This window comes from Sus scrofa, chromosome 12, assembly GCF_054392235.1.
Source record: "Sus scrofa isolate SSC_HxYL_T2T_F1_AM1 chromosome 12, Sscrofa_HxYL_maternal_Yorkshire_Landrace_v2.0, whole genome shotgun sequence".
In the NCBI taxonomy this organism is placed as follows: domain Eukaryota; kingdom Metazoa; phylum Chordata; class Mammalia; order Artiodactyla; family Suidae; genus Sus; species Sus scrofa.
Genome location: NC_139394.1, coordinates 50,186,927 through 50,202,299, shown reverse-complemented (window position 1 = coordinate 50,202,299; position 15,373 = coordinate 50,186,927). Strand labels below are relative to the sequence as shown.

Genomic DNA, 15,373 nt, shown 5'->3' with positions numbered 1-15,373 from the left:
GTGACTTCAAGGTTAAGTCATGAAACACTGCACTTCTCCCTTGCTCTCTCTGGGATCACTTACTCAGGAGAAAGACAGCTGCCATGTCATAAGGTCACTCAAATAGACCATTAGAGAAATTTGCATGGTAAAGAACTAAGGCCTCCTATTAATAGCCATGTAAGGGAGCAGTTTTGGAAGCAGATCTCCAGCCTGAGTCTGGGCTTCAGATGACTGCATTCTCATAAGAGACCCTGAACCAGAACCTCCCAGCAAGGCTGTTTCTAGATTCCTAACCCAAAGAAACTGTATGAGATAATAAATGTGGGGTTTTTTTGTTTTGTTTTTTGTTTGTTTTTTAGGCTTCTAAGTTTTAGGGTAATCTGTTATTTGTCAGTAGTCATCCCTTAGAGGAGAGGGTGGCCATGCGAGTGGATGAAGGTATCCAGAAGAGTTTATACTGAGCAAGAAGAGGGATGACAAGGAAATGCTAGGCGACAGCATGTTTGAGAGCTTGGCAAAGGGGCAGCCACTGCTCAGGTCTGGCAGTGGTTGCTAGGTGTGAATGTGGACATATGTGTTCAGATTTTCTAATCTTACAAGAGAAGCTGGAAATTCTGATTTGCAGTACAGTTAGTTATAAATGAGTTTCAAGGCACTATAACGGTCAGTCTGTCTGGTGTAAGAGCAGTGAGGAGGGTATGGTAGGACATCTGGCACAGGATCTCAAACTTGGGTGCTTAGAGAAGTACCAGTTTGATTCATTGTCTTAGAAGCTGAGAATGGCGAGTCTTAAAAAGGAGAAATTGATTTGCCGTGCATATCAAAGCTCCAGCTGCTAAAGGAAGAGCAGAAAATGGTGTTAAGCTAAGATTGAAGGATCTTTGTCCTTTAGATCTGTCACTTGGGAAATCACTGGCAAACTTAGGAGAAGGAGGAGTTGCAGAGGTGGGGCAGAAAGATGGCAGTGGGTCGAAAAAATGACTGGCGAGGGAAGAAAATGGAGACAGCAAGTAGAGACTCCCTTTTAGAGAATTTCAGTAATAAAGAGAACTTAGAAGGGAACACAAGATCAAGTAAGGGTTTTATTTTAAGGATGTGAAAGAACAGACTTGAGCATGTTTCTGGGCTGAGGAGAAGCAAGTCACTAGAGAGAGACGTGACTAATCAAAACTGGGAAACAAGGGAATGGGGTCAAGGACACAGGTGAAAGGGTTGACTTTTGACAGCTGTATACATTGTTATCTCAGACTGGAGAAAGGCGGTAAGTTTGCAGGTGAGGAAGAGCAATTGGGAGAAATCCCACCAGCTAGCCCCCATTTTCTTGATATGGTAGAAAACCAGGTTAACTGTGGAGAGTTAAAGGAGGCAGGAGTTGGTGATGGGATTTGAGGAGGGCGGGGAGGATTTGGAATAGGCAGGGAGGGGAATGGGGTGGGGGCTGTCTGGAGGTGTTAACTTCTCCTCTGAGTTAACTCAGTGTTGTTGCTGTCATCCCTGACATCTCTATCACTGAGACCATGAATGTGCACCTGCATCCAGAGGCATGATTTTATAATCTCCTTAAGCATTGGGCTGCCTTTCTTTTCATTTATTCAATGTATATTTATTGCACGTCCACTTAGTGTCAAATACTGTGCTAGACACTAGAGAGAACATTAAACGAGGCAGTGGTTCCTGCTCAAGGATCTTGCTGCTCGTACAGATAATAGTAAGTCATCAACTAACACTATAATTTTAAGCTGTAGTAAGTATTATGTAGGGAACTCAGGAACGAAGACAACAGATTATAGGGAAACCAGTTAAGAGATAGGACATGGGACTAGGTTGATTAGGGAAGGAAGAAAAACCAAAAAAGCTTGATGGTTTGGGGAAAAAATTGAGGAAATCAAGGGATTAGAGTTTCCAACAGGTTGAAGAGAGAGTGAACACGTGAGGGTCACAAGAGAAGGGATTGTAATCAGAAAGTGGGAGTCTTGGTGTCTAAAATCAAGTCCATCAAAATCTGATGCCTTCCAAAAGGACTCTAGGAATTGGAATTCTAAATGGAGTTCAGGTGAAGGTCCTTGAAGATCAAGAGGAAGAGAAATTTGGGAGTTCCCATCGTGGTACAGCGGGAACGAATCTGATTAGGAACCATGAGGTTTCGGGTTCGATCCCTGGGTTCGCTCAGCAGGTTGGGGATCTGGCGTTGCCATGAGCTGTGGTGTAGGTCACAGACATGGCTCAGATCTGGCATTGCTGTTGCTCTGGCTGTAGGCCGGCAGCTACAGCTCCGATTAGACCCTTAGCCTGGGAACTTCCATATGCTGTATGTGCGGCCCTCAAAAGACCAAAAAAAAAAAAAAGAAGAAGAGAAATTTGGGGACAAAGCTGTTGGGTGTTCATCTGTATGGACAGTGGAATCTCTTTTAAGATTTAGTAGGAATTAGGGTGAAGAGAAGACTGGGAGTAAGATAAAGAGTAAATTAAAGATAGTGACAGGGATGTCAGAAGGTGACAGCAACAAAGAATAGAAGATGCCCTGAGCCTCAGAAGGGGCTCTGCATAAAGGTGAGAAAGAAATGGTGTGGAAGCACAGGTTCACATTTTGGCCACCTTAAAAACCCAATTTTCATTCCTTCTGCAGGTGTATTTTAAATACCTGGAAAGGCATTTGTTGAATCATGCAAATGAAATGATATTTCAGATGCTGAACAGTCTTTCTGGGTTAATCTCCTTTTGTTTTGTTTATTCCTACCAACTATTTAAGTAATGTTGGTCATGTCTCTTGGTGATCAGTACATTCAGCATTTTAAATACTGAGAAAGAACAGTTTGGGTCATTTAGTTTTTGCCCCAGACAGCTTTTAAGTTTTACCTCTTTGAAAGAAAAGCATTTAAGTCCAGAGTTTGGGGCCACACGACTGAGAGGCTCTTTGAATTCAGCCTGTAAAGGAAGTGGCTCCTCTGAGGTGAGGTGGTTTCTCCCCTTCTTGGAGGAGTACCTTCTTAAAAACACGACTCCCAGGCCCTGTCAGTCATCAGGAGGGCTAGGGGCAGGTGTGTGGGGAAGTACCTGAAACCAAATCCTTTCATAGGCACCTAGTTTTGTTTTGTTCTGGGTGGGGTGGTGGAATATTGGGAAATGGCTGCTGGAGGCTGGGATTTGCTAGGGTTGCAAAGGAACAGCAATTAGAACGCGACAGTGGTGTCATGAGGAGGTTTGGTCTCTGAATCTCAGTTCAGACTCAGAAGTCTTTGAGGGCTAGACTGCTCAGTGTAAGTCCGGCAGTGGCGGCTACTTGGAGGAACTGGGCATGTGGGTACTTTTCTCAAGGGTATTCAAAATTAGAATGATTTAACATCTGTGCTGCTCTCACAAAATGTGCTGCATCAGGCCCTCTTACTACCAGTTGGAGCCATGACCCAGACTCTCGCTGAGGGCTCTCTATCTCTGACCTGTCACTATTTGGTAGTACTTTTAAAACCCAAACAAAAAGCTAAACACTTTAGATCCCTGAAAGAAAGTCAAGTGGGTATGTGCACAGACACTATCTAGAAAAAAATACCATAGGTCTGAGAAAAGATTTCAGAGGAGCCAAGGGCTAGGCAGTCATCCACTTCTTTTCCCAGGTAGGCTCTCTTGCCCTCCTGCCTAGGCCTCACGGACTTCCTTCTTGTTTTTGGCACCCAGTTTTTGATATTTCTTTAAAGCAATGTTTAATATCCAGCAAGCATACTAAAGGAAAAAGAACAAAGAAGCAACTGTAAGAAATATCATGAAAGTATGTGCCTCATGGAAGTATGTCTGAATCTTTCTCTTCTCAGACCTGAACTTTGTCTTTCGGATACCTGAAAAATAAAGCAAATATGTCCTGTTGTGGTAACCTCCAAATTAGGATAAAGGGTTAAAGTGCCACCCTGGGTTTCAGATGACATGGGCTTTAGTCAGTGCTCCACTACTGCCCCGCTCTGTGACTGGGCAAGTCATTTTATTCTCTGAACTTCTATTGATGTATCAGATTCACTGTTGCAAGCTCAGAAATGAATTCTGTCTTAAGCAAAACATTTGTTAGAAGGATGTCAGAGCTTACCTAATAGATGAGAGGGTAGAAGACCAAACTTAGAGAACAGGCAGGAACCAAGGGTATTCAAGAAAAGCCTGGGAGCAGGAGCAGACTGGTCTGTACCTTGCCACTCTCCCCATAGTAAGTATGACCATCACCCCACGATCCCTCCTCCCTTGGGTCACTTGCCTGAGATTCAGGGAAGTATTCCAGCTTGCCTGGGCTAAACCGTATGCCAGCTTCCGCAAGGCCCTTTGCAGTTCCACAGTTGGAGGGCCCCCCTGACCAGGCACACTAGGATTCCCTAAAAGGAGACTAGGGGAATTTAGGAAGGAGAGCTCTACTGCTAGACAGCCAGAAACCACAGCTATGAACCCAGATATGCCCCAATCTGTACAAATTGGAAGGTTGAATTGTATGGTCATTGGTAAAATCATTGATGCTAGATTGTGTTTTTATCTGATTTTTGCTTTTCATCGTCTCACCTGTGACCTATGGAGGTTCCCGGGCTAGGGGTTGAATTGGAGCTGCAGCTGCCGGCCCAGGCCACAGCCACGCCAGATCCTTAACCCACTGAGCAAGGCCAGGGATAAACCCAAATCCTCTTGGATAATGGTCGGTTTGTTACCTCTAAGCACAACAGGAACTCCCTATGTGAACATTGCTAAGATGCACATGTTTGAGTCAGAAAAAGAACAGTTAGAAGATCTTCTCAGTAGATGAATATTCACAATGAACAAAACAAAAGTAATATTCTGGGGATCTTTGCCCTCCAGTTTATAGTCTATAGGGAAAGGACCAGATTAGTCCTAATGGAATTTGTCCCTCAGCCTTGAACAAACAGACCTTTTTTTTTAGTTCTTAGATTGTAGGAAAGTAGGAAAGGCGGGGGAAGTCGATGCACCTGAAGGTGGTTGTGCTGGGCATTGTGCAGCAGAGATTGAAGTGGAAGATCAGCTGGAACCAAGATGGTGTGATGGTTGTAGTTAATGAGTAAGAACTGGAGCCTTAGGTTCTTCTCCACTTTGCCAATAATTGGTTTACTAATAAACCCCAGCCTCTGCTTGTCTGCTGATAAAGAGAGAAATAATCCTCTCTTTAGGGAGTTCCCTCATGGCCTAGCTGTTAAAGGATCCAGCATTTTCACTGCTGTGGTTTGAATCAGTGCTCTGGCTCAGGTTCAGTTCCTAGCCCAGGAACTTCTGCATGCGACAGGTGCAGCCAAGAAAAAAGAAAAAGAAATAATCCAGCTGCCTCTTTTCATAGGCACATGTCTGGGAGTTTATGCCCTGGGGAAGAGGGTTCCGGGTATTCATTTCCATTCTAACATAGTCACTTGAACATATGGCCATGTGTGCAGAGGATAGGGTTGGAGAATGTTTAATTACAGAGAATAGTATATGGAATGTTTAGGTTTGGATTTTTTTCCCATTGTAATCTAAATTCCTTTAGGATTACAGAATCAAACTTTTCTCACTACCTGAAAGTGTGCTTTTGACTTTTGTAGCCATGTTTCATCCATCAGGGCACAGCAACTTTGTCCTTCCTGTTTGTCTGTTTGTTTGTTTTTTCCCATTATATTTTGTTTTGTTTTTTTATTTAGCCATACTTTTTCAGTAGGCACCAGTATTGATAGCTCTGTGGTCCTTTGGCCACTGGCCTGATATTTGAAGCTTTTTATTATGAAATTACCTTTCTGTGTGATGTGGTCACACTCAGTGGGGACATGAATTCCATTCTAACTAGTGGGATTGACAGAGGGCTGCCTTAGTATCTTGAATCTAAAATTAAACAACTAAGCAGAAAAAACTTATCAGGAAAGGGGAGTGTTGTTAGGAGGGTGGAATGTATTTGAAAGTTTTCCAAAGATGAATATTCTTCAAGATAAAAATATAACAGTTCAGATTATGTGCATATGAATTTTACATAAATGCCAGCTAGCTCACTTTGTACAATTATAATTTGTGCGGTCAATATTACACAATAATTTACCTGTGAATTTTGGCTTCAAGCAGAAGTGGCACACTCAAGAGTTTGGCATGACAAACATTATAAACATAAAAATCTGCTTTCTTCATTTTAATCTTGAAGTAAAAGTATTATACCCACTTTCTGAAACTTGATTTGCCATAGTAAATGATTGGTTTCTTCTTGTGTGCTTTGTGTAAAATGAAGAATGCCTCTCAAACTAACATGTAGCCGTTTGGCCAGGTGTGTTGTTCCTTTGTTTTGACTCCTTGGCCTTGCTGTTGGTCATGGATGATCACCCTAGCCACATTCCTCATAAATTATGCTAACCTCAGAATAGTTAAGTATTTTCTTCCCTTTGTTGACCTTTTCCTCTATACTTTGCCTGAGAAGAAACTGCCAGTTAACAAATTTCATACTTTGGAAAATGCTTTTGATTAGGAAGGATTGGCCAGAGTGCTTCCCCAAATTACTTAAGGCAGAGTCCTCTTTCCTCTGTTTTTGAGACTACAGTATTACCATCATTCCCAGTTTCTTTTCTCTACCGTCCAGCCCATCTGGATTCATCTCTCAGCCAGATGTTCTTCATTCTCCTCAGTAAAGCCTGTTCGTGGCCTTAATGAGGAGGAACAAAAGGAATGAAAAAAGTTGAGATCTGAATGGATTTCTGTCGTTTTCTTTCATTCTCGTATCTACTTTGTTTTTCAGCTGCACTCACAGCATACAAAAGTTCTAGGGCCAGAAATCAAACCTGCACCTCAGCAGTGACCCAAGCTGTGCAGTGACAACACCAGATCCTTAACCCACTGTGCCACAAGAGAACTCTTTTTTAATGTTTCTATTCCTGTATCTACTTTTAAATTATGTTCTATAGAGAAGACACTGCATTTCATCTTGCATAAACTATATCATAGAACTAGAACAGCATAATAGAGGGTTCAGAGCAGGAACTTTCAAGTCAGACCTGTTTGAATCCTTGCTCCTAAGATTGCTAGCTAACTGTATGATCTCAGGCTGATAATTTACCATCTCTGAGCCCCTCAGTCTCTTCCATGTAAATTGGGGGTAAAAAATAGTACCTACTCTGTAGGATTGTTGTAAAGGTTAAATGGAATAATGTAAAGTGCTTAGCTCAGTGCCTTGCTGGCAGCTGGGCATCTACTTAAGTTAACTACTATTAGCTCATTTCAGACAACAAACTAGGGATGACTTTCTGTTTGTTGAACAAATGATTTTCTGGCAAGAGGAGAGTAGATATTCCTCAGTTGTATTCTGATAAAAACTGGAGAACTTCACTGTCACTGTGTTAGAAAGATGATCCTGTGTCACTTTTTTTTTCTTTTTACGGCTACACTTGAGGCATATGGAAGTTTCTGGGCTAGGAACTGCATCAGAGCTGCACCTGCGGCCTACAACGTCAGCTTGTGGCAACGCCAGATCCTTAACCAACTGAACAAGGCCAGGGATCAAACCTGCATCCTCATGGACACATTGCTGAGTTCTTAACCCTCTGAGCCACAACAGGAACTCCCTGTGTCACTTTCTTATCAAGCAACTAATTAATCTCCATTTTTAGATTCAGAAAGTGTTCTTTATCTTGTGTTTTACTTAATATAGGAGTTCTTAATTCTTTTGGGGTTTGTGTTGGTGTTTAACTTGGCATCTGTAATCAAATATAGATGTCTCCATAAAATTTACTGGAACAGACCTCTTCCTGGGCTAGACTCTAGAGAACTGGTCAGTTCAGAAAACTTGTAAAAGTTTTCACCTACCTCTAGGTTTTAAATTAGAAGCCAACTCTGTGATGCTTGACTCTCTAGGCAGCTGCTTCAGAAAGACTTGATGTTTACGTAAATGAATCTCTTGCCATTCTGGCAAGATATACTAAGCCTTTACCATACACTGAAGTACAGATGATTAAATTTACATAAAATTTTCTTTTTTTTACCCTTTTTGGCCACACCCATAGCATGTGGATGGTCCTGGGCCAGGGATCTAACCCACGCCAGAGCAGTGACAAAGCAGGATTCTTGATCTGCTTTACCACCAAGGAATTCCCACATTTAATTTTTTTTCCATATTTAATTTTCAAGTTGAACTTCATCTGCCTAAACTCTAGTGGTGGCAAATTTTATTTTTTCACTTCCACACCACTGTGCTGCCATCCCATCTTTGATAGGATTTATAGAGTTTTGACTTTTTTTCAATGATAAAAAGGGATTTTTGCAATTAGCTGCACTTTCATCCCTGGTCCCCTTGTGACCAGCAGTTTATGCCACTTATGTGATGATTGAGGAGTCATAATCTGGGGCCACAGAATAAAGAGGATTGATCGTACCATCCAGAGTGTGTCTGCCATGGCTCTCGGGGGGCCTAGACTGAACCTTGTCAGGCAGTCTCCTGGCCTAGCTGGTTCCACTGTGCATTTTGTTCTGTCACAAAATTTATGGATATTTGTATAAATGATTCAAATAGAATGACTTCTTTTCCCCTATACCATATGTGACTTTGACTCCTAGTCTGTCTTTTTATAATTGGGAATTTTCTAGGTACCTCTGAGTTAACCAAGGACCCTTGCCCTCCACCTCGACCCTCCCCTTGTGAAAGCACTTACATACATTTTAAAGAACACACTTAGATAATGCTGTAAAGCATAAGCAGCAAGTGTATCTAAGAACAATATTATAGAACTCTCAAAACCAGGAAGTTCATGTGTTTGCCAAAGAGCAACTACCTTTGTCTCACAAAAGGAATGACTGAAGTAAGCTCTCAACAAATAGAGTTTAGTAGACGTCGACTACTCTGTTTACTGGAAACTAAAATGCCCACAGCTATAACTTGCCTGCTGATAGGTGGACTAGCCTTTATTTTGAAAATATTTTCGTTTAGTAGAGCAGACAGTTGCTGTGTTGGCAGAAGTGTGAATTTCATTTCCTGTCTGTGGTGTACCCCACTCATCCTGTCACTCAGACATTTTGTTTTAGGTTTTTCCCGTAATGTGGGTGAAACAGAGTGTCCCACAGCAGGGTGACATGTGCATACCATGAACTGAACGTAACAAGAGACAGGACTTGTGCAACAGACCACAAGGGCACAGTGCTTTATTTAAAGACCAAAACAAAACAAGGCAGTCCCTCCCGGCCAGCATGCAAATTTTTAGATGGCCTCTGTGGTGTCTTATGGTCTCTTTGGCAAGTTACCTCCAAAGTTTATCAGCCTTATGCCATGTGATTAAAGAATTGGGTCAAAGACTAAGAACATACTAGAGATGATTTAATTTCGTTTGCCAATTTATTGTCAAACATTTATATTTTTAGTCCAGTAATCTACCACATATATTGAGTTCTGTAATAATTATTTTTTGCCTGTGAGATTAAAGAAATTCTATTTTCTTCTCCTAAATGACAATTCCTGTTTCAGTGATGGGTCACATAAAATAGTGTGTGGAGAACCCTGGGATGAATTCATTTATCCATCAACTATCTATCCAGAGCCTAATATATGCTTGGCACTATTTCCAGTGTTGAAGATACAGTACTGAGCAAAGTAAAGTCTTGCTCTTCATGGAGCTTATATCCTGTTACAGAGAGATGACCACAATCAAGTATACAGGTGGATAAGCATAACTTTAGTTTATGATAAATATCCTGAAGGAAACAAAACAGAACAACAGGATGGAGTATGACTAGGATGGAGGGAAAGGTGTTGGCACTGGAGCTGTGACTTAAATAGCGACAGGCCAGGAGAGAAGTGTCCCAGGTAGAAAACAAAGAGCACAGAGGCCCTGAGAAGGGACCTGAAATGTAGAGGAAACCAGGTCATAGGAAACAAAAGGAGGGGGTATAAAACCAGGGAAGTAACTCCACGTGGAGGGCACACTCTTTGGGTGAAACACACTTCCTGCATTCTGCTCCTTTTCAGTGCATATGGAAATGCAAGTTTGTGAAAGTAAAATTCTGAGTAATATTTCAGTGTGATGTGTGTGTGTTTTAAATATAAACCTGTTTTGCAAACTTCGTATCTGTTAGCTAAGTGTTGTAATATTTCACATCTGATTAAAACATTATTGATTAGCATAGGTCTATTAGTTATTGATAACCATAGATCTGTTAGTTGTTAAACTAATATTTATTAAGAGAACTACTCTAAAAAGCTTCTTATTCATATTGACTCCTCACAACAACCTCATTTACTAATCCCTGTTATATAGATAAAGAAATTTAGGAGTTCCTTTCCTGGCTCAGCGGAAACAAACCTGAGTAGCATCCATGAGGATGCAGGTTCGATCCCTGGCCTCACTCAGTGGGTTAAGGATCCAGCATTGCCATGAGCTGTGGTGTAGGTCACAGACTCGGCTTGGATCTGGTGTTGCTGTGGCTGTGGTGTAGGCCGGCTTTGGCTATAGCTCCGATTCAACCCCTAGCCTGGGAACCTCCATATGCTGTGGGTGCGACCCTAGAAAGACAACAACAACAACAAAAGAAAAGAAAAGAAATTTAGGCCCCTGAAAATTTACTCAGGTAAGAAATGGCAGAGCCAGGATTCAAACCCAGGCAGTGTGGTTCCAGAGCCTTCACTCTTAACTGCTGCCTTGTAATGTATATAGAAGGTTATAAGTTTTGTTTCAGAAAAATTATCTAAAATAGACCAAACTATGTGAGTAACCAGTCTCTTTTTTTTTAATTGAAATATAGTTGATTTACAATGTTGTATTAGTTTCTGGTGTACAACAAAGTGATCCAGGTGTACATATATATACATATTCCTTTTCATATTCTTTTTTATTATGGTTTATTACAGGATATTGAATATTGTTTCCAATGCTATTAAGTAGGACCTGGTTGTTTATCAGAATATCTTTTGATTTAATCTTTATGTCATCCCATGAGGTTGGAACTTAAGAAGAGGGAAGAGAAAATAATTCCCGAAGGGATCTCCATCTTCCTCTTTTATTTTAACTAATTTATTTGTACTTTTTCTTTATAGCATCAGTGAGAGTTTTCTAACTGTCAAAGGTGCTGCCCTTTTTCTACCACGGGGAAATGGCTCATCCACACCAAGAATCAGCCACAGACGCAATAAGCATGCAGGTAAAGTTCCGCATATGCCATTCCTTTCTTGGTTTCTTTGCCTTTTGTTTTGTTCTAAAAGGCTGACTACCTCATCCCCATTTCTCCAACAGTTCTGTAATAGTGAAAGAAAGTATTGCGCTGTGCTATAGTCACTTTTCTTTCTCTTTCATAGACCATTTTTATGGCACTTAGCAGAATACCTTATACATAGAGTAGATGTTCAGCAAATTTTTGTTGGAAAAAAAAAATAATAAAGTACACAAATATGCTAAAGTCTTCATGTGACTTTTCAATTAAGGTTTTGATAGTCAGCTAAGAGATGTTCAGAGGTTTCTTCAGATGCTGTGCAGCATGAACTAACCGACAATGACATCTTTTCTCTCTGCTCTCTGGTGATGTTATGAGAGGAATGCTATGGTGTAGTACTAATATAAATTCACTCTCACTATTGTGATAACAAGAGTTACTGTGTTACATATATGAAATACTAGTCCTTAAATACCAGTCTGCTTCTTGATTGTGTTCACACTAAAAAGACCGGAAATTTAACTCAGAGGATGTGTGTAGAAACAAGGAATCATCAAAAAAGTGTTCACTTAGGGATGAGTGTAATACTCTGATTTTGAAATAACCTGCTAATTTTCTGCACCCAGTACCAGTGTAAGGCTCTTCCCCCATACATCCAAGCAGTTCTCATCCCCAGAAGGGTATCCTACAATTCAACTCAATTCTGACACTATCTGGTAGTATTAGATTCCACAGGTTAAGGGCTGTTTCTAGGACTGCCTGGCACTCCCCACTTTAAATGCCAGTCACAAAGTCCACATTGTCTATAGATAGGAGGTTCCAATGACCCCTTCCTTGGGTTTGTTTAATTGGCTAGGGCAGCCCACAGAACTCAGAAAAACATTTACTCACTGGATTACTGGCTTATAATGAAAGAATATAACTCAGTAACAGCCAGATGGAAGAGATGCCTAGCGCAAGGTATGTGGGAAGGGACATGGAGCTTCTGTGCCCTCTCTGAGTGTACCTCTCCCCAAATCTCCATGTGTTTACAAATCTGGAAGCACTCTGAACCTTGTCTTTTTTGGGGTTTAATGGAGGCTTTGTTACATTGGCATGATTAATTAAATAATTGGCAATCCGTGTAACCTCCAGCCCTCTCCTCTCCACAGATATTTCTCTAGTGACATGGTTGATTGCTCTGGCAACCAACCAGCCCTCCAGCCTTAGGTGCTTTCCTAGAGTCAAATCATTAATATCGCAAAAGACACCTTCACTGTTCCCATCACTTAAGAAATTCTAATGGGGAAGTTCCCATTGTGGCTCAGCAGGTTAAGAACCTGACTAGTATCCATGAGGACGTGGGTATGATCCCTGGCCTTGCTCAGTGGGTCAAGGATTCAGCGTTGCCACCTGCTGCGGCATGGGTTGCACATGTAGCTTGGATCTCCACATTTCTGTGGCTGTGGCCTAGTATGGCAGCTGCAGCTCAGATTCGACCCCTAGCCTGGGAAGTAACTTCCATATGCCACATCTGTGGCCCTAAAAAAGAAAAAATAAATTTAAAAATAATCAAAAAAACAATAATAATAAGTTCCAGGGAGTTCCTCTCGTGATGAATTGGAAATAAATCTGACTAGAAACCATGAAGTTGTGGGTTCAGTCCCTGGCCTTGCTCAGTGGGTTAAGGATCCAGCATTGCCATGAGCTGTGGTGTAGGTCGCAGACGCGGCTTGGATCCCGTGTTGCTGTGGCTGTGGCGCAGGCCAGCAGCTGTAGCTCCGACTGGACCCCTGGCCTGGGAACCTCCATATGCCATGGGTACAGCCCTAAAAAAAAAAGACAAAAAAAGAGGTTCTAGTGACTTTAGGAGCTCTGTGCCAGGAACTGGATGAAGACCAAATTTATATTTATTATAAATCAATATTACATCCACTAACAGTAGTATATGCATTTATATTTCTATATGTTGGATTTCTCTAAAGTCAGTTGCATCTGTGGTGATGAGGTTAAGAAAGAATCAGAGAAAGTGTGTGTAGGGAAAGAGATCTCCAGGTATAGGATATCCACAGTTTAAAAAGTTAATCAGCCTTATGTCTCTCTTCTAATAGTAAGCCTAATTTGTGTCATTTGGGGGAAAAAATAAAAGTCAACCTGAGGACAATAATTAGAGAAATCCTGATCAGTGCCCTACAAAGAGTGTTTGCTTGTTGTCCAGCATGTGCCATTTTGATGATGTGTTACCTCCAGGAGTGGAAGAAATTGGAATTACTAGGAAGAGAACAAACTCCTTGAGTATCAGATGTGAAAGCCAGAAATACTGGATCCCACTGAGCCAGTAGTTGAGTTTAGCTCCAGTCCAAATAATATCAGCTGTTTTAGTGGCTGCCCTACTTCTTGTTTGGGCCTTTATCTAGTGGCAAATGTAGCAGCTCAGAATTATAATTCATCTCACTGGGCAATATTTTCCTCCTGCCAAAATTCTCCAGGCGTGGAAAATTTTTAACAGAGGTGAAAAAAACTTTTCAGAAAATCAGGTTTGGATTACATTTTCTAAAGGACCTGCCTCTTCAGTGCCTGTCACCAGAGTCAAGGGGGACCCTTCCCCAAAAAAACTTGAATCTATAGAGGAAGTAGACCCAGCTGAGTTTTGTGTTTCTGTTTGAGGTGGATACTTATCACTTACAGTAAAAAGAAAACAAAATATTGGTTTGAATCCAGCTTGTCTGACTAAGCTGTTAGGCACATTGCCCTGGGGCATGTAACAGTGAGTAGGGTCAGTGGCTTTTAAAGCTCCCGGCCCTGGTTGGTCTTTTTCTTTGGTCAAACTTCCACACTCAGCTGCCGCCCAAGTTTTTACTTGACCTTGTTCACGTAGCTGTCTCCATACTGAAAAGAAAAGCATATTTAACACAAACTGGAATGGGCCTGATTTGTGATCCAGAACAGAACAGATGAGGCAGTGTGAGTATAAATGCAGCTCACAAAGCTAGACCTTCACATAAGCTGGGTCTCCGTTGGCTGAGCTCGCAGTAACTGAAAGATGATGGCAGAATTGAGAGCAGATCAAGAACTTACTCTAACTTCTTAGGCATGTTTCTTGAACTAGTTAGAGTTTTATCTGGGCATGTTTCTTGAACTAGTTAGAGTTTTATCTGGGCTTCATTAAAAATATCCAAGTCCATTTTTTTGTAATCAAAAACTATTATTATGAGTGAATTTCTGTAGTGCCTATGGCATGTGAAAGTTCCCAGGCCAGGGATCCAACCCACACCATAGCAGCGACCCAAGCTACTGCAATGACAATGCCAGATCCTTAACCCACTGTCTGCTAACATTTTAAAGGGAAACAACAAAGTCTTTAAAATCAAGCTGAAATCTAAAATGGCTATTAGTGGTGAAGTATATAAAAACAAAATGGGGAGTTCCTGTTGTGGCGCAGTGGTTAACGAATCCGACTAGGAACCATGAGGTTGCGGGTTCTGTCCCTGCCCTTGCTCAGTGGGTTAACGATCCGGCGTTGCCATGAGCTGTGGTGTAGGTCGCAGACGCGGCTCGGATCCAGCGTTGGCTGTGGCTCTGGTGTAGGCTGGTGGCTATAGCTCCGATTCGACCCCTAGCCTGGGAACCTCCATATGCCGCAGAAGCGGCCCAAAGAAATAGCAAAAAAAAAAAAAAAAAAAAAAAAAAAGAAAAAAAATGTAGGGGAAGGATCTTAGTGGTATGTGTATATTGCCTCTCTTAGTCTCTTTGAAGGGCAGTTCCCAGTAGGAAACACCCTGTTTGCTCATGGCAGTACCTTTCGCCACTAGCAAACCTGCACTCCCACATACCCATCTTGCATAAGGAGCCTTACTATAGGGGTAAGGGCTCCCAGACTTGTTGGACTTTCTGAGAAGCTCCTGGATCTTTGGGCCAGTAGTACTTGGAGTGGGGACTTAGGGCTACGAATTACCCACTTCCCCTCTAGAAGGCCTCCATCCTGAAAATTCTTTCCTCAGGTTATCTGTCCTGATAGAACAAAAGGAAACTTAATTTTTTAAAAGGCTAAGCTGCTTACCTCAATTGTAACTAGTAAGTCTAGTCACTCTTCATTGTTTATACCTAACACTGTCGCCCTACACTGGTGCCTTTTTTTTTTTTTTTTGGTCGTTTTGCCTTTTCTAGGGCTGCACCCAAGGCATGTGGAGGTTCCCAGGGTAGGGGTCGAATCGGAACTGTAGCCACCGGCCTACGCCAGAGCCACAGCAACGCTGGATCCAAGCCACATCTGCGACCTACACCACAGCTCACGGCAACA

At 41.8% G+C, this 15,373-nt stretch overlaps 1 protein-coding gene across 13 annotated transcripts in view; it reads left to right on the top strand.

The window, feature by feature from the left end:
* Positions 1-15,373, top strand: part of SSH2 (slingshot protein phosphatase 2) — a 267,869-nt gene that overhangs the window by 186,879 nt on the left and 65,617 nt on the right. For all 13 annotated transcript variants that reach the window (XR_014821493.1, XR_014821492.1, XM_084985385.1 and 10 more), the window contains one exon: positions 10,982-11,085. Coding sequence is in view for 11 of the 13 variants with exons in the window: in XM_084985385.1 (XP_084841511.1) it covers positions 10,982-11,085 (104 nt within the window). In the remaining 2 variants the exon portion in view is untranslated. The remainder of the gene's footprint in view (positions 1-10,981; positions 11,086-15,373) is intronic.